Below are 19,761 nucleotides of genomic sequence, written 5' to 3'. Positions count from 1 at the left end.
TTGAGGTGCATGTATCTTTTTGGATTAGTGTTTTTGTTTTTTTTCCATAGATATATTCTGGAGTGGAATTCCTGGATCATACGGTCATCCTGTTTTCAGTTTTTGAGGAAACTCCATACTGGTTTCCATAGTGCTTGCACCAATTTAAATTCTAATCAACAGTGTACAAGATTTCCCTTTTCTCTTAACTCCTCGCCAGCATTTGTTGTTTGTAGACTTGTTGATAATAGCCATTCTGATAGGTGTGAGGTGATGTCTCACTGTTGTTTTGATTTGCATTTCTCTAATAATTAGCAGTGTTGAACATCTTTTCATGTGCCTATTAATCATCTGTATATCTTCTATGGAGACATGTCTGTTCATGTCTTTTGCCCATTTTTTGCTTGGGTTGCCTTGCCATTCTTTATGGCAAATTGAAAACCCTTAAAAGGTTCTACTTTTGAATTCTGTAAAAATGAGTCTGAGGGATTTGCGTCAATAGTAACTTGGAGGTGGCCACCCAAATTTCCTCCTCAGGAAATATGAGACAGAGATGGACCAGAGAAAGTCAACTGAAATAATTAGGAATTGGAAGGTAAAGTGATGGATTTGTCTGAAGGCTCCTACCACTGCCGCCACCTAAGAACATGAGATGATTTACTCTTTTAAAGGCCTTGTTCTTAGAACTGTGGGTCTGTCCTTAACTAAGCAGTAACTTCCCCTCCCTTCACCTGAAATCTGGAGATCAGTTCTTGCTTGCTAGAATTTGAACTCTAGTCTCCTGCCTGGATTGCAGGATTCCTAACATTGACCTTGAGTGCTAACCTATTATGACCCAGATAATATGGAGTAGGTGCTGTTTCCAATAGACTTAAGAGCTGTTACCACATATTGGAAAGGGCATTAAGCAGAAATGAGAGTGAATTTATTGACTTCCTACTAAGACCAAGTGGAGAAAATTGTCAGGAGGGTGACTATGATTCAATATTCTGAAAGTATTGCTAATGCTTTGCATTCTCCTGTGATGTATTGGGGCTTCCCTGATAGTTCAGTTGGTAAAGAATCCACCTGCAATGCAGGAGACCCTGGTTCGATTCCTGGGTTGGAAAGCTCTGCTGGAGAAGGGATAGGCTACCCCCTCCAGTATTCTTGGGCTTCCCTTGTGGCTCAGCTGGTAAAGAATCCGTCTGCTGTGCAGGAGACCTGGGTTCAATCCCTGGATTGGGAAGATCTCCTGGAGAAGGCAAGTATTGGGTGTCTCATCACTTCAAATACTCAGATAGGCAGGGAGGGTTGAAAGGGTAGAGTACTGACCACAGCTACGTCTTTCAGACTCTGAAGTGCGTGTGGGTTACTAGGGGCTCATGTTAAAGTGCAGCTTTCCATCCAGTAGGTGTGGGTGGACCTGAGAGTGTGCATTTCTATTAAGTTCTCTTTGATGCCGGTACTGCTGCCCTAGGGACCACATGCTGAGCAGCTAGAGGTGAGTGATCTCTAAAGTACCCTCCAATTTTAAAATTCCATTTACAGAAAAAAAAAAAAAGCTAGAGTTTTACTTATGATACCTAAGACACATACTGTGCAGCTCTGATAAGCCACGTCAGAGCCCCTTCTGTGTCTTACAGAAAGTGAAGTTGCTCAGTCATGTCCGACTCTTTGCGACCCCATGGACTGTAGCCTACCAGGCTCCTCTATCTACGGGATTTTCCACGCAATAGTACTGGAGTGGATTGCCATTTCCTTCTCCAGGGGATCTTCCCGACCCAGGGATCGAACCCGGTTTTCCCGCATTATAGACAGACGCTTTACCATCTGAGCCACCAGGGAAGTCCACATGTCTTACAGAATTCTCCCTTAATACCTATTATATTTTAATCCACACAGAATCAGTCTGCCTCCTCAGTAGCTCCACCTCTTCCATTTCTCTTAAGGCTTTCAAGCTTGTCTGATATTACAGCCCTCTAAAAATTTCCTTTCTTCATAGCTGCTGCTGCTAAGTTGCTTCAGTCGTGTCCAACTCTGTGCGACCCCATAGACGGCAGCCCACCGGGCTCCACCATCCCTGGGATTTTCCAGGCAAGAACACTGGAGTGGGTTGCCATTTCCTTCTCCAGTGCATGAGAGTGAAAAGTGAAAGTGAAGTTGCTCAGTCGTGTCCGACTCTTTGCAACCCCATGGACTGCAGCCTACCAGGCTCCTCCATCCGTGGGATTTTCTAGGCAAGAGTACTGGAGCGGGGTGCCATTGCCTTCTCCGTTCTTCATAGCTCCTTCCCCTGATTCATGCGGACTCTATTTAACATCTGCATGGTCGCTCTTTCACGTGGACCCTGAATTCTGCCTTTTAGGACAGCTGTCAAAATGTGATCCAGGTTTGGTCTTAGTCCTTGTGTCCTTAGTAAATTTTGAAAGACAGGATTGTGCCAATGTCTGCCATATGAAGACAGACCAAAAAGGTCTCTGTGTAGGAACGATTCATACAATAATAGCTTATCAAGTTTATTCAATAAGGAAGAGTAAAAGTGCTATCCCTAAGTATCTGCTGCTGCTGCTAAGTCGCTTCAGTCGTGTCTGACTCTGTGCAACCCCACAGATGGCAGCCCACCAGGCTCCCCCATCCCTGGGATTCTCCAGGCAAGAACACTGGAGTGGGTTGCCATTTCCTTCTCCAATGCATGAAAGTGAAAAGTGAAAATGAAGCCACTCAGTTGTGTCCAACTCTTTAGCGACCCCATGGACTGCAGCCTACCAGGCTCCTCCATCCACGGGATTTTCCAGGCAAGAGTACTGGAGTGGGTTGCCATTGCCTTCTCCCCTTAAGTATCTGAAAGACATTTAAAAAGAACGAATTTCTTTATATGGTGGATAGTGAAGTGTTGAAATCCCATACCCATGGGATATAACCATACACTAGAAGGTACCAGAGGGCTTCCCCGGTAGCTCAGCGGTTAAGAATCTGCCTGCTGATGCAGGAGACGTGCGTTCGATCCTTGGGTCAGGAAGATCCCCTGGAGAAGGAAATGGCAACCTACTCCAGCATCCTTGCCTAGAAAATCCAACAGACAGAGGAAGCCTGGTGAGCTGTAGTCCACGGGGTCCCCAGAGTTGGACATGACTTCGCAACTAAACAACGGCAAAGATGATAACATCAGAGGCATCAAAGGAATGAGGGATCTGAAAGGGTGACCCAAGGCTAAAACCAGATGTGTGGGTGTCACTTTCCAGAGTGTCTAACTGGTGACAAAGAGGAATATAGCCTGACTTCATGATGGGCAAACGGTTTCTGATTTTCATGTGTACTGTCTCTTTAGCTAAGAAAAGAACAACTTGATTTGTGTCCTTTTTCCATTCCATTTTCCCTCAGTGGACCCAAGTAGTTGAAATATGGCCACATCTAGGAGGAGGAGAGTTCTAAGGAGAAGTAGGATAAACCACAATCGTGCTGGTTTTGAAGGGCTCATTATCACCATGTAGTTAATTTAAGATGTAACGTGCCAAGAGCAAAGATGTGAAACACAGATTCTTGGAGTAAACAAGCTACGTATTTGAAGATGTTGGGAAAATCAATATGTTTCACAATGTTTAGCATATAAGGTGGATTTTTCCTTTACATGGTTAAGGTGAGGGAAAACTGGTATTTCAGAAAGAAATTCACCTTTTTTCTGTCTGATTATGTTTATAGTAATATTATTTTACCGTTTTCATTTGTTCTGACATTTTATTCTCTGAGAGTATTATTGTATTGTTTGAGAATTTTAAAAAGCCATAAATGTACAGGGAGGGAAAAAACACTCCAACCAAATATCCCCACTCTTTCAGGCCATTAAGCTCCTCAGATGGCTTGGATTGCTTTTGCATTTGTGAGATAAAGAAGGTAAATAGTCCAGTCTGAAACTGTGGTCAAGACCCTTCTATCCTTAAAATCAAGGAAATGGGCTATTGTGGTTAATTGAACAGTCTCATCAACTGAGATTTACTATGTGTTTTATATGTGAGGTATAACCAAAATGCAATAAAGGATAATCACCATTAACACTAAATTGAGCAAAATGTAATCTTTGTTGATTCAGAGGTTAGTTCCTATCTCTGTAATGCCTCATAGCCATTGTAAACATCACTAATTACAGAATATATAAAAGGCTTTGGGGATCAGTCTGGGTCTGCCCCAGTCTTTGTGAATTGCTCTTTTCTATACCTCCCTTAGACATGTTTACTTTTGTTTATCTCTCACAAAAGATAAGAGTTGAATGTACCCCAAACAATCCGGGTAGTTCATCTGTAAAATCATTTCTGTTCCTGATGAAACGAGAATTCACGATACATCTTGCCCCTCTCCAGTGCAACTCCAAAGCTACATGTAGCTTACCAGGTAGAGAGCATATTTTACCGACTAAGTGCCTAATGAAGCCTGTCATCTGTCACTCTACTTATCTTTGAGGGTGTAGTAGAATTGCCATCGGTCAGTTTTGTGGCATGATGTCCCAAGTCCCAACCTAAAATTGGTTGTAGCTCATCTTGTGACTGCATGACAACTAATGTGACCCAAGGAAACTTAATTCAGGTACTATGATTTTAGGACTCAATTCATGTCATTTCCGTGTGAATTACAGAAGGAATGACACACTATAAATCCACAACTGTCTCTGTGGTAGGCACTTCAAGTGGATTGTATTCTCACAACCTGGGTTTTCCATTAGAAAGATTTGTGGTGGTTGCAGCGCATTAACAGCCAAGAGGAAGCTGTGATGACTGTAAATCTCAGCCTGGCCAAGGCTCTCCCAAAGACAAAACAGTGTGAACCAAGAAAGAGTCTGTGCAGTGTTTTCTTGTTTCTAAGCAGAAGCTTTGCATGCTTTGGCAGAATGTTGTGGCTTGATAGAGGACATTGCCATATGTTCTTACTTTTTTTCTAAATGTCTAGCTTTGAACTAATTTGGTAGATACTCTTTCTCTAACTTTTGGTACTTTTTTATCCCAGGGTCTAAAATGCCTTATATCCAGAAATTCTTTCTTATGTTGAATTATTTTTGTTTATGATGATGTAGAAGAGCTGGTCATTATCTGCTGTTGAATTTTTAAAGAGTTTGTCAGGGCATCCATTCATTCATTCATTCATTGCCCTGTACTTATTACATGTATGTAATGCTCGGGTCTAGGGGCTTCATGGTGGAGAAGGCAAATATGGTGCTTACTTTTATGCACATTGCAGTTTAACTTTTCAGTAAGTTTGATGCTACAAAATAGCACCCTTGGTCTCATCACCTCTTCTGCTACCGAAGGAGACTCTGTTCTTCCCCGTGGGCTCTAGCAGGTCTCCAGACACTCTTTAACAAGCTTAGGTAGCCTAGGCGGCTGGCATTTCACTGTGTCAGATGGCTGGGTTCTTTCTCATTTGGTGTTACCCAATGAGGCACTTCCTCGGAGAAGGCAGTGGCAGCCCACTCTAGTATTCTTGCCTGGAGAATCCCAGGGACAGAGGAGCCTAGTGGGCTGCCGTCTATGGGGTTGCACAGAGTCAGACATGACTGAAGCGACTTAGCAGCAGCAGCAGCAATGAGGCACTTCCTAATTGAGGTGCCTAGTAAATTTATTAAACTCATGACATTAACTTTGATTTCTTAGTTCCCTTTTTAAAAATTTTATTTATTTATTTTTGGCTGCACTGGGTCTTTGTTGCTATGTGCAGGCTTTCTCTAGTTGAGCCAAGTAGGGGCTACTCTTCACTGAGGCATGTGGGCTTCTCATTGCGGTGGCATCTTTTGTTCCTGAGCACAAGCTCTATGTGAGCTTGTAGTTGTGGCACACAGGCCTAGCTGCCCCACAGTGTGGAGTCTTCCTGGACCAGGGATCAAACCCATGTCCCATGCATTGGCAGGCAAATTGTGAGCCACTGGACCACCAGGGAAGGACCCTTTTTCACTTCTTAATTAATAAGCTTTGGTGATTTTTTAAAATGATGTGTTGTTTGTAACATTAAGTTTCTAAGACCAAATGATATGATATCAGAATGGAAGTTCGGTGTTTTTAGAAATGGAGGTGATGGTTTGTACGATGGAGTCAGTCCTTAAAGTAGCATTTAGGAGTATGTGGTGAATGTGAAGTCCTGTGGCCAGACATAGGAATTTTGAATGGAATTGTCATTAGGAAAGTCCTTGAGAGGAATGGATTTGGGCAGAGGGCGGGTGGAGGAGGCTGTTTCTTAGCTCTAGATTAGAAATGAGTTTCTATTTATTGAGCATCTACTCTGTGCCAGGGTTTATGCTTGACATTAAGCATAATTGTATCTAAACATCAAGTCAACCTTGTGAGGTTGTTATTGTCCCCATCTACAGATAACAGCCTGAGGTTCAGAGAAGTTAACAAATTATCCAAAGGCCATATGTTCAAGGTAAATAGCCTCCATGACCAAGTAGGTTATAGAACCAGGATATGAATCAGATGTATCTTCCTGCACAACCTATGACCTTAAAAATATGACAGTTTTCAAAAGAGAGTTAGAAATACACAGGTAACACGTGTTCATGATGATGATCCAAATACTGTTATATGTAAATGGAGTAAAATAGTAGTTCCTTCCTTCCTTCTATAGTTATACTCTATAATTAACCACAGTGACCAATTTGGTGTTGCTTTGTTGCTTATACAAACAGGTAACATTTTTTAGGGGTTACATTATTTTCCCAACTCTGCCAAGCCAGGTTTCAGGTTCATAGCTCACACATCTCTGGCTGAGGATGGAAACCTGTTGTATGCAATATTGTCTTGGTTGCTTTTGAATGATCCTTATGAAAACAGATTCAAAAAACTCCCTTGGCAGGTTGTTGTGTTATTTAAACCTGACTCGAAAAAGGAACATTTACCATTTCATTAACCCAGATACTTTTTTTGCACTTTGAGTCATTTCTGTCCTGCTCTGTATATGGGTTGATGAAGAGCAGCTGGTTACCATATCAGGGGCAATTACAACTTGGAAACCTGAAAAAAATCAACTTAATGTGGGGAATATTAAAAACTGAAACACTCATCTAATGTAAAAAAAAGGACACTGAAAACAGCTGAAATTTCTTTCAGTTTCTTTTAAAAGAAGCTATAAGAAGTCTAGAAACAAATTTAGAATTCAGTTCAGTTCAGTCGCTCAGTCGTGTCCAACTCTTTGCAACCCCATGAATCGCAGTACGCCAGGCCTCCCTGTTCATCACCAACTCCCGGAGTTCACTCAGACTCACGGCCATCGAGTCCATGATGCCATCCAGCCATCTCATCCTGGGTCATCCCCTTCTCCTCCTGCCCCCAATCCTTCCCAGCACCGGAGTCTTTTCCAATGAGTCAGCTCTTCACATGAGGTGGCCAAAGTACTGGAGCTTCAGCTTTAGCATCATTCCTTCCAATGAACACCCAGGGTTGATCTCCTTCAGAATGGACTGGTTGGATCTCCTTGCAGTCCAAGGGACTCTCAAGAGTCTTCTCCAACACCACAGGTTACACAGATTGAAAGTTTTGTACTGTAACCTATGTTTTAATTTTTAAATTTCAGATCTACAAATGCCTAAGCAGAATCCACTTAACAATAAGTCTTTCCTATGAGCATTTTTATCTATAGCCATATTTGATTTAAAAAATAAAGCAAAATAAAAAATTCTCAGAACTGATACTTCTGATATGTCAGTCCTTTTAAGCAGAGAATACGTAGGAGAAGCTTTGTTCTATTTCATTGTTATCATAAAGTATAAATTATTTCACTAAGAGCTTGCCATATATCAGGTACTCTACTGAATACATTATATGTACTATTATATAATCTTCAAGTTCATGAATGGGTACAATTTTTAGCCCCATTTTTCAGATAAGAAAACTGAATCACAGAGAGGGTATGTGTTTGTCCGAGTCACCTGTGATTGTTGAAACTCTTAATTTTTGGTGACAAGTTTGCTGTTTATCATTGTTCTTCACCTATCAAGTATTATGTAATTTTGCCTCTAGAGTTCTTAACCTATGCATAGTACCTTTATTGCCAATGGCATCAGTGGGAAGTCAGATCAACTCACTAACTCACCAAGTTGTCAAATTTGCCATATTGACCTTTCACCTTTGACAATTTCTAAATGAATATTAGATTTCATTTATTCATGATAAAGTAAATTTTTGAAAGTTAAATATATTCTGAATGTTTGCTATTTAATCTTACAAATACACTTGCATATATACTACATGTTACATACTCCCAATATCTTTAGGACACTTTGAATATTATTTTTTATTTTCTCAAATTGTAAGCATTTAAAATATTCTTTACAAAATTTCTCAAATGGTAAGAGAACAGTAATTTTGTATTTCTAACAAGTTATAGTGTTAACTATAAGTTATCAAAGAGAATCTTATTCATTATGAAACTTAAAACTCTACTGTATGAAATAGAAATGAGGACCTCAAGAAAGAATATTGTTGTTTAGTCACTAAGTTGTGTCTGACTCTTTGCAATGCTATGGACTGTAGCTTGCCAGGCTCTTCTGTCCATGGGATTTCCAAGCAAGAATACTGGAGTGGGTTGCCATTTCCTTCTCCAGGGGTTCTTCCCAACCCAGGGATCAAACCCACTTCTTCTGCATTGGCAGACAGATTCTTTACCACCCCCTAGAAAGAATAATGGACCATCAATTAAATCCAGTCATCCCATACATATTAATTTAAAACATAAAGAATTGGGAAGATCAAAAATGAATTTGTCAGAATAAAATATTGCTATAATATGAATATTAATCCATTGGCAAAACAAAAAAATCACTTTTTAAAATTGAAAATATTTAGTATGAGCTTAAATAGTACTCTCATGTTCAGTAATTTGCTTGAAGGACTCATATAACTCACTGAAAGCTTGTATACTCACAGATATGGCTTATTACAGGGGATACAAATAAGAACCTTTGTCTGAGGAGGCCTTACAAATATCTGTGAAAAGAAGAGAAGCGAAAAGGAAAGGAGAAAAGGAAAGATATACCCATTTGAATGCAGAGTTCCAAAGAATGGTAAGGAGAGATAAGAAAGCCTTCCTCAGTGATCAATGCAAAGAAATAGAGGAAAACAATAGAATGAGAAAGACTAGAGATCACTTCAAGAAAATTAGAGATACCAAGGGAACATTTCATGCAAAGATGGGCTCAATATAAAGGACAGAAATGGTATGGACCTAACAGAAGCAGAAGATATTAAGAAGAGGCAACAAGAATACACAGAAGAACCATACAAAAAAGATCTTCATGACCCAGATAAGTGATCACTCACCTAGAACCAGACATCCTGGAATGTGAAGTCAAGTGGGCCTTAGAAAACATCACTATGAACAAAGCTAGTGGAGGTGATGGAATTCCAGGTGAGCTATTTCATATCCTAAAAGATGATGCTGTGAAAATGCTGCACTCAATATGGCAGCAAATTTGGAAAACTCAGCAGTGGGCACAGGACTGAAAAAGGTCAGTTTTCATTCCAGTCCCAAAGAAAGGCAATGCCAAAGAGTGCTCAAACTACCACACAATTAATTCATCTCACATTCTAGTAAAGTAATGCTCAAAATTCTCCAAGCCAGGCTTCAATAGTATGTGAACTGTGAACTTCCAGATGTTCAAGCTGGATTTAGAAAAGTCAGAGGAATCAGAGATGAAATTGCCAACATCCGTTGGATTATCGAAAAAGCAAGAGAGTTCCAGAAACACATCTATTTCTGCTTTATTGACTATGCCAAAGCCTTTGACTGTGTGGATCACCACAAACTGTTGAAAATTCTGAAAGAGATGAGAATAGCAGACCACCTGACCTGCCTCCTGAGAAACCTGTATGCAGGTCAGGAAGCAATAGTTAGAACTGGACATGGAACAACAGACTAGTTCCAAATCAGGAAAGGAATACATCAAGGCTGTACATTGTCACCCTGCTTATTTAACTTATATGCAGAGTACATTATGAGAAACACTGGGCTTGATGAAGCATAGCTGGAATCAAGATTGCTGGGAGAAATCTCAATAACCTCAGATATGCAAATGAAACCACCCCTATGGTAGAAAGCAAAGAAAAACTAAAGAGCCTCTTAATGAAAGTGAAAAGGAGAGTGAAAAAGTTGGCCTAAAACTCAACATTCAGAAAACTAAGATCATGGCATCTGGTCCCATCAATTCATGGGAAATAGATGGGGAAACAGTGAGAGACTTTATTTTGGGGAGCTCCAAAATCACTGCAGATGGTGACTGCAGCCATGAAATTAAAAGACGCTTGCTCCTTGGAAGAAAAGTTTTGACTAACCTAGACAGCATATTAAAAAACAGAGACATTACTTTGCCAACAGAGGTCCATCTAGTCAAGGCTATGATTTTTCCAGTAGTCATGGATGGATTTGAGAGTTGGACCATAAAGAAAGGTGAGTGCCAAAGAATTGATGCTTTTGAAGTGTGGTGTTGGAGAAGACTTTTGAGAGTCCCTTGGACTGCAAGCAGATCCAACCAGTACATCCTAAAGGAAATCAGTCCTGAATATTTATTGGAAGGACTGATGTTGAAACTGAAACTCCAATACTTTGGCCACCTGATGTGAAGGACTATTTGAAAAGACCTTGATGCTGGGAAAGATTAAAGGACGGGAGGAGAAGGGGATGACAGAGGACGAGACAGTTGCATGGCATCACCGACTCAATGGACATGAGTTTGAATAAACTCCAGTAGTTGGTGATGGACACGTAGGCCTGGCGTGCTGCAGTTCATGAGGTCACAAAGAGTTGGACACGACTGAGTGACTGAACTGAACAAATCAGAGCCAGCCAAGGGAAGAGACACAAAGGGCAGTTCAGAAAGGGACCCAACATGGAGCATTTGGCCCTCCTCCGCCTGTGGAGTCCTAGCCTTACCCACTCTTGACCAGACTCTGTGACACTATGCACAGGGGACTGCCAACCAGGGAAGCTCTCTCAAGTTTTTGGTGTCCAGAGTTTTTATTGGTGTTTACTCACAGTCATCCTATGTGGCTGACCTTTTATCTCTAGCCTCTCCTGGAGGTCAGACTACTACCTTTGGTCTCTTACCCTCAACTGATACTGTATCAACCAAAGCTCCCGTCACAAATCATGTTGTTATACTGTCAGTGGCCATAGCCCCAGAGAACAGAGATGCTCCTTTCAGTCAGGATATTCTTAGGCCCAGAGAGGTCCTTTGGATAAGGTTAATTCTTCACTACATAAAGGTACAGTTTTCTAAATAGTGTATTTCATCATCAGTGGTCCAAAATAGAATATTTTCTTTATTATCTGTTAAGTCGAACTTGTTATAGGTGTACAAATTAGTGGTTTTCAGTGTTTTAAATTTTATTTATTTATTGTTGGTTGTACCACGTGGCTTGTTGGATCTTAGTTCCCTGGCCAGGGATCGAACGCATGCCCTTGGCAGTGAAAGTACGGAATCCTAGCCACTGGACTGCCAGGAAATTCCTGCATTTTTTTAAATTTCCAAGTTTTCATTTGACAAACTGATTTTCAATCAGTTGGCCATTTGGAGAGCTGGTTTGGGGGCACCATGGGCAGATTGATTTTCACTGAGTATTTTAAGACAGTGGTTCTCAGATTCTGGTAAGCTTCAGAGTCACTTGGATGGCCTATTACAGCCCAGGTTACTGTTAGCCCGCTAGGCTCCCCTGTCCATGGGATTTCCCAGGCAAAAATCTTGGAGTGGGTTGCCATTTCCTTCTCCAGGTCTAGGTTGCTGCTGCTGCTGCTGCTAAGTCGCTTCAGTCGTGCCTGACTCTGTGCGACCCTGTAGATGGCAGCCCACCAGGCTCCTCTGTCCCTGGGATTCTCCAAGCAAGAACACTGGAGTGGGTTGCCATTTCCTTCTCCAATGCATGCATGCATGCTAAGTCGCTTCAGTCGTGTCCGACTCTGTGAGACCCTATGGACAGCAGCCCACGAGGCCCCTCTGTCCACAGGATTCTCTAGGTAAGAACACTGGAGTGGGTTGCCATTTCCTTCTCCAAGATCTAAGTTAGAGCCCCATTAAATTTACACTCTAAGGAGTTCCCAGCAGATGCTAATGTTGCTGACCCAGGGGCCACACTTTGAGAACCACTGGAATAGAGTGTGATGTATGTCAGGTGTGAGGAAAGAGATGCGTCACTGAAATGAGGCAGGGAAAAGGCAGAGAAGTCAGGGAACAAGGCACTGCTTCCCATGTCCTGTTGGCAAGAACGTTTGGGAATGCTTCCCATTTCAGGTTAGCTCTGGGACCCCAGGATGGAGACAGTGAGTTCAGGGAGAGAACCTGAACCCAAGTCACCTCCAGAGAACAGCTGCGGGATTCGTTGCTACTCTGTGTATGAGGCACGCAGGGCCCTTTGTGTGTTACTGTAACCGGACACCAGAGTGATTTGCAGGGGCTTGTGTGAAGGAAGCCTTGTAGAAGGATTTCAGAAACCAAAATCAATCTTTAACTTGTTTCTTTCTTAGTTTCTCTAGGACTTCATTGTGTTCCCTTGCTTTTTAAGTCCCCTAACTGTCTTCCTTTCTCTCCTACCTCAGGCCATGTTCAGTCTTTGTATGGTGGAGAGTGGTGCTGACGAGGTGAATTTACACGGTGTGACCAGTCTTGGCTTAAAGCAGGCTCTGGAGTTTGCATACACAGGACAGGTATGGTACCAGATGTCATTCGAGAGGCTTGACTTCACATGGCCAGAGGAGATTATCCTTGAGGAATGAGGTCTAGGTATTCTTGTTATTCATGTCAATGTTAAAAAAAGTTTTGCCTCCACTTAATAACTAAAATAATAGAAAGGTAAGTAGAACACTTTGATTTTAAATATGACCCAGGAAACGTAGTATTTTAATCTTAGCTCAGTGGCTTGCTGATACGATTTTTAAATATCCTAAGGGATTATCATATGGGAAAGAGTTTGCAAGATAACTCGAATTTTCGTTATTATCAGTTCACTGAAGCTCAGTGACTCAATTATGGCTTTATTGACCAAAAGTGAAAGTGAAGTGACTCAGTCGTGTCTGACTCTTTGCGACCCGGTAGACTATAGCCTATCAGGCTCCTCTGTCCATGGGATTCTCCAGGCAAGAATACTGGAGTGGGTTGCCGTTTCCTCCTCCAGGGGATCTTCCGGACCCAGGGATCCAACCCAGGTCTCCCGCATTGCGGGCAGATGCTTTAACCTCTGAGCCATCAGTTAAGTCCAAAAGACCAAATTAAAGCTTTAAAGAGCTTTGTCTAACATCTTGGCACCCTATCCTCTCCATTTATTTCAGGGTCAGGGCCTCAGATTAGAATGTGATGGTTTAAAATCCAAAGTTTGTTCAGCACTAAAATCATTAGAGGACCTACAGGAATCTCCAGAGAACATTCATTTTATTTCTTGCTTTTTAAATGAAAGAAAAATAGTGACAACTAACATATGTTAGTGTATGACTATCAGAGAAAATCAAAACAAAACTGCATATGAACAGTATGAACAGAGATCTGAAGCTTCATCTTTCTTACCTAGTTGCATGTTAGTGAAACAACTATCAGAACACACAAAACCCATCCTTATAAAATTATTTTTTAATTGAGAGGTAATTTTTTTAAGATTTATTTTTGATGTGGAGCATTTTTAAAAGTCTTTGTTGAATCTGTTGCAATATTGCTTCTGTTATTTATGTTCTGGTTTTTTGGCTGCGAGGCATGTGCGATCTTAGCTTCCAGATCAGGAGTCGAACCTGCACTCCCTGCATTGGAAAGTGAAGTTCTAAGCACTGGTCTGCCAGGGACGTCCCAATTGAGATGTAACTGATATATAACATTGTATTAGTTGTAGGTACACAACAGAATGATTTTCATTATGTACAACAGAATGATTTACAACAAAATAATTACTGTAATAAGTTTTAATTAATGTCTGTCACCACACAAAGTAGACAGATTTTTTGTGTGATGAGGACTTTTAAAATCTCCTTTCATAGCATGTTTTAGATATACAGTACAGTATTGTTAACTATAGTTGCCATGTTATACATTACAACCCAGGACTTATTTATCTTAAAACTTTTATATCTTATAAAAGTTTGTACCTTTGACACCCCCCCTTCACCCATTTTGCCCACCCTCGTCACCCCCTACTTTCATTTGAGAGCTATTCAACTACGTCAGACCAGATACCGAGTAGTTATTTATCTTCTTTTATAGAGTTTTGTTCTTTAATTTCATTTCATCTGACTTATGTTCAGTGTCTTCTGTGCTAAAATAAGGGCTGCTTCTTTTGGCAGGCTCACATCCTGGTGGGGGAGAGTCATATACATAATTCCATGTCCTCGCTGTGGTGGGAGGCATAATAGCAGAATACGAGACACAGTGGGGACAAAGAAGAGGATGTGGTTAACTCGGTTCCTCAGTGCAAACCTTCACACAGAAGGTGGTATTTGGGTCTTGAAAAAGGTTGGGAGTTCAGTTTTTTACTAGCATTCTTTCTTCAGAGGCATATTAAGGTATATGATGTTGTTCATTCTCTTTTCTAGAACTGGTAGAATTTGAGATAGGTTTATAGAATAACTGGGGCAGCTCTGGCAACTGGAATGAAAACAGTAGGTAGAAAGGAAAAAAATCAGCAATAAAGTAGTGGGTACAAAGGAGAATACAAAGGAGATGGATCACAAATTCAGGATCAGCCCAGCCAAATTTCATGCCTTGAGAAAGCAGATAGTGATGGTTCACAGAGTTGTCAAAACATATTCCTAGTGAGGTGAGTGAATAATGTGTTGTGTGCTGTTTAGCTTATAGATGTAAAGAAAGACACCAGCTCTAGTTTGTGTCTTGTGTGTATTTTTCTCTCCACACCTGAATTACAGCTACACCTGCATTTGCCTATGTCTAAAGTACGTTTGATAACCCATAGCTCATACTTCACTGGTGACCAATGGGGATACAATAGTAAATATTGTTTTTTATAAACCTACCCAAATAAGTACTCTTATACTTAGATGCCTTAGCAACAAAATGCCTTAAGCTTAAAGGCTATAAGAGTGCAAAGCGTGTTTGAATCACTGGTAAATGACAGAGCTAAAAACTGCTGTGAATGCTGAGGTAGAACACTCAAACATAAGAGGCTGCCTTATTGTTTGCCTTGCTTGTTTTGTGGTTTCTTTTGCGATGGTTAAGTTCACATATTATATGTATTAAATATTTGTATAAACTTCTGTATATATAAACTTGTATATGCATTTATATACTTACGTATTTCCTTACCCTGAAAGTCCCCTTTTCTTCACCTGTTCATCTCTCCCCCTCTCCCCTTGACAACCAATAGCAGATTTTTTTTTACTGTTTCTGTAGCTTTGTCTTCTGAAAAATGTCATATACTTTTTGGAATCATACAGTATGTAGACTTTTCAGATTGGCTTCTTTCACTTAGCAATATGCATTTAAGTTTCCTCTGTGTCTTTTATGACTTGATAGATCATTTTTATTGCTGAGTACCATTCCATTGCATGGATATATGAAGGGCATCTTGGTTGCTTCCAGTTTTTGGTGATTATGATGAAGTTTTATATATATATACGTACACACACACACACATGCACACATATACACACATATATGTATATACAGACATTGGAAAAAGACCCTGATGCTGGGAAAGGTTGGGGGCAGGAGGAGAAGGGAGAGACAGGATGAGATGGTTGGATGGCATCACAACTCAGTGGACAGGAGTTTGAGCAAGCTCTGGGAGATGGTGAAGGGACAGGGAAGCCTGGCGTGCTACATACAGTCCATGGGGTCACAAAGAGTTGGACATGACTTAGCGACTGAACAATACACAGACAAAGTGTGTGTCTGTGTGTATAGTGTACCTGTGGCACAAAGGACCTATGAAACTTGAGCTGAAGATTAGGGCATTAGGGGAGCTGACTTTTGAAGGGTAGTGAAAGTTGCTGTCGTGTCTGACTCTTTGCGACCCCATGGACTATGCAGTTTATGGAATTCTCCAGGCCAGAACACTGGAGTGGGTAGCCATTCCCTTTTCCAGGGGACTTTCCCAACCCAGCAATCGTACCCAGGTCTCCTGCATTGCAGGCAGATTCTTTACCAGGTGAGCTACAAGGGAAGCCCTTTGAAGGGTAAGGAGACTGCTAGGGAATAGGGAAGAAGTTTGCAGAAGAACAAATGTGTGTGTGCGCACTTAAAAACAAAGTTCTAGGGGGAGACTTGGAGTTGCATTTATTCTGCCCAGTGACCCATTCTTGATGCTGCGTCAATACAGAGGTGACAGTCCTGCGGCATATACAGCAGTAACTCATCTTTTCAGACTGTGCACTGAAGGGACAGGAAGTTGGCTCTTGCTTCATGGAACAGCCTCTGCAAGAACAAGGGCACTGCCCCGGGCATTTCATGTGTGCTGTGTAGCCTAATACTCTAGACAGCTCTGAGGAATTTAGTGATCCTGTTGTAAAGACAACAAGCCCTGGAAGGTGCAGTAAATGACTAAGATCAATCTCCCAGGTCTGACCCAGTGAGTCAAACCCAGTCCTCTTAATTTTGAATCCTTTTCATTTATTCTTAACCCTTTCTTAATGCTCTATGTCATTAAGAAAAAATTAAGTCATATTTGTTATACCTTGATTAAGGAGGTGGGGAAGTATTTGGACGTTTTAGAAAGCGAACTCTTTTTGAGGGTTCTCCCGACCTGGGTGCTTTTCCAGTGCTGAGTTCATGAGGGCTCTGAGTTGCTGCATTTGTACTTTGTATGTGATTGTTTTTTGCTGCAGAGTGGAAGTTGGTACAGTCTTTCTTGAACAACATCCATGGCAGTTTGGTTTCTTAAACACCAAAGTGACCTTATGATAAATCTGTTTTCTCTTTGAAACATGAACATAGATGATGGCAAAAAATGGAATTGTAGTATACTTGGGAAATGCAAAAAAAGCTTTGTCTTACTCTAGTAATGAAATGAACATTAAGCAAAGAGTTTAGAATAAAAACATGAATAAAAGCATGGTTCTTCAGTTTCTTACTTGTTATTTACTATTGTGAACATTTACTGAAAGATGGTCTTCAGCCATGATATGTATGTAGATTTGTAAAAATCTTGAGTTAACATTTAAATTATCTACCTAAGCTATTCCTACTGATAGTTGATTGTACCTTCAGTCTGTTGTAGTAAGCATAGTATAAAATGTTAAGTATTTTAAGTGCCTGAAAATCGTTACTGCCTTGGGAAGGAAATTGAAAGTATAGAGTGGGTGTGATGAATGAGTACCACTGTGTAACAAGGTGTGTGTGTGTGTGTGTGTGTTCCTCCTACACACTGTTCTAAAGCATAGCCTTCTCAAAATTGGTCACAGATATCATCCAGGAAGTTTTAAAGAAAAATCAAATTGTCCTCATAATGCTAATACATCCTCTGAAAATTCGTGCACTTTTCTTATCAAGGCACACACACACTCTGGCTTCACGCTAGTTAGAGGCGTGCCCTTCCTGTGGGAACACCCTGCTTGGGTCACAGCCTGAGCAGAGCCCCGCATGCATGGCAGTGCTCGTGGGTGACCCTGCACAGCTCTACACAGTGGAACTGGCCATGGAGAGCAGAGGAGCCAGACTGCAAGTCCTGTTCTGGGCTGGCTTCAGGAGCTAGGTTAAAAGCAAAGGGTATGATGCAAAATTGTCACTGGGCAGATCTGCCGTAGGGAGAAAAAGATAAAGTGAACCTGAAAACGCCACCTTTTACTTACTGGTGAGCAAAGGGAATCCTGTTCCCCTGCTGTCCCTCAATCTCCTTGCTTTCCAACTCTGGCCAGAAATCCATTCCTATTTCAGCCCAGTCCTGATAGAAGAGACATGAAAAAGGAGGGGAAAAAACTGTCTAGGGATGGGAGGAGGGAAGGAGGCTCAGGAGTGATGGGATATATATGTATGTGTATATATATATATATATATATACACATATATATATATATATATAAAGTATAACTGGATTCACAGTACAGTTGTTCTGTAATACTGACTATTGTACTACAGAAACCAACACAAAATTATAAAGCAGCTTTCCACCACTTAAAAAAAAATAAAAATTTTTTACAAAAAGAGGTTGGTATTGACATATGCACACTACTATATATAAAATAGATATCCAGCAAGTCCCCACTGTATAGCACAGGGAACTCTACTGAGTACTTTGTAATGACATATATGGGAAAAGAATCTAAAAAAGAGTGGATATATTTATATGTATAACTAATTCACTTTGCTATACAGCAGAAACTAACACAAGATTTTAAACCAACTACACTTCAAAAAAATTTTTTTAAAAGAAGGATTCTAATGGAGATGTTACTTGCCTCAGATGATGCCTCAGAAAACCCAGCCAGTCAGTGAGGAACACCTAACATCAAGACCCTTTCCTAAAGATACGAGCACTGCTCAGCAAGTGTAAGTGAAAAAAAAGTGAAAGTGTTAGTAACTCAGTTGTGTCCTACTTTTTGTGACCCCATGGACTATAGCCCACCAGGTTCCTCTGTCCATGAAGTTTTCCAGGCAAGAATACTTGAGTGGGTAGCTATTCCTTTCTCCAGGGGATCTTCCTAACCCAGGGATCAGACCCAGGTCTTGAGCATTGCAGGCAGATTCTTTGCTGTCTGAGCCACCAGCTCAACAAGTGGAAGAACATGCAATCCTAAAGGTCTTTGATTATACCTCTTGGAATTTGAGTAGGTAAGGGCCCAAAATGAAAGCAAATAGGACTGAGAACTACAATAAAGTTTGCTGTATTAACACTCTGGCCGCCATGATGTTAAGGATGAAAGACTATATGCCAATACTGTGATAAAGTGAAAGTTGCTCAGTTGTGTCCAACTCTGCGACCGCAGGGACTATACGGTCCATGGAATTCTCCAGGCCAGAATACTGGAGCTATTCCCTTCTCCAGGGCATCTTCCCAACCCAGGGATCAAACCCAGGTCTCCTGCATTATAGGCAGATTCTTTACCAGCTGAGCTATCAGGGACTAAATGCCTTCCATATAGTAGAGCAAGGGGTTCAAGCTTGTTAGCTTCCTCTTAACTTTCCTGAGAACTCTCCATTCCATGTGTTTTGTCCCTTGCTGCCCGATGGAGCATTTCCAGAAACCCAGTGAAGAGAGAAACTGTGCACTCAATGATAGGTTTGTAATCCCGTTTGAATTTCCCAGAGTACCCCTCTGCTAAGTCACTTCAGTCGTGTCCGACTCTGTGCGACCCCATAGACGGCAGCCCACCAGGCTCCCCTGTCCCTGGGATTCTCCAGGCAAGAACACTGGAGTGGGTTGCCATTTCCTTCTCCAGTGCATGAAAGTGAAAAGTGAAAGTGAAGTCGCTCAGTCCTGTCCAACTCTTAGTGACCCCACGGACTGCAGCCTACCAGGTTCCTCCGCCCATGGGATTTTCCAGGCAAGAGTACTGGAGTGGGGTGCCATTGCCTTCTCCGACCCCTCTAGGTACTGCTAACTTTGTCAGCCATGAACCAGGCACATCGTATCTGGGCAGATGAAAACGATTCTTTGATATCTGTTGTTCCCTTGCTTTTCTTTTCATATCCAGCAGCTCCAGCCTCTGGTTCCTCAGCATCATGGAAGAACCTATCTCTATGGGGACACACATCCTGATTACTGTTCTGGTGCAGAGAATGCTTTAGTAGAATCTTTACAAGGACATTTTGTATAACCATTAGTATCAATATTTTGAACGCTTTGGAAATCTAGGAAAATATGACACTCTGTGAAGTGAGAAAGACTTTTTTTTTAGCTATAA

The 19,761-nt window shown here is 41.3% G+C and overlaps 1 protein-coding gene across 1 annotated transcript in view; it reads left to right on the top strand.

Annotated features, from left to right (window-relative positions):
• Nucleotides 1-19,761, top strand: part of KLHL32 (kelch like family member 32) — a 179,224-nt gene that overhangs the window by 42,105 nt on the left and 117,358 nt on the right. The window contains exon 3 of the mRNA XM_052645838.1: nt 12,526-12,633. Within this exon, the coding sequence (XP_052501798.1) occupies nt 12,526-12,633 (108 nt within the window). The remainder of the gene's footprint in view (nt 1-12,525; nt 12,634-19,761) is intronic.

This window comes from Budorcas taxicolor, chromosome 9, assembly GCF_023091745.1.
Source record: "Budorcas taxicolor isolate Tak-1 chromosome 9, Takin1.1, whole genome shotgun sequence".
NCBI classification, from domain to species: Eukaryota; Metazoa; Chordata; class Mammalia; order Artiodactyla; family Bovidae; genus Budorcas; species Budorcas taxicolor.
The sequence above is the reverse complement of the archived record's forward strand: the minus strand, read 5'-3'. Positions and strand labels throughout refer to the sequence as shown.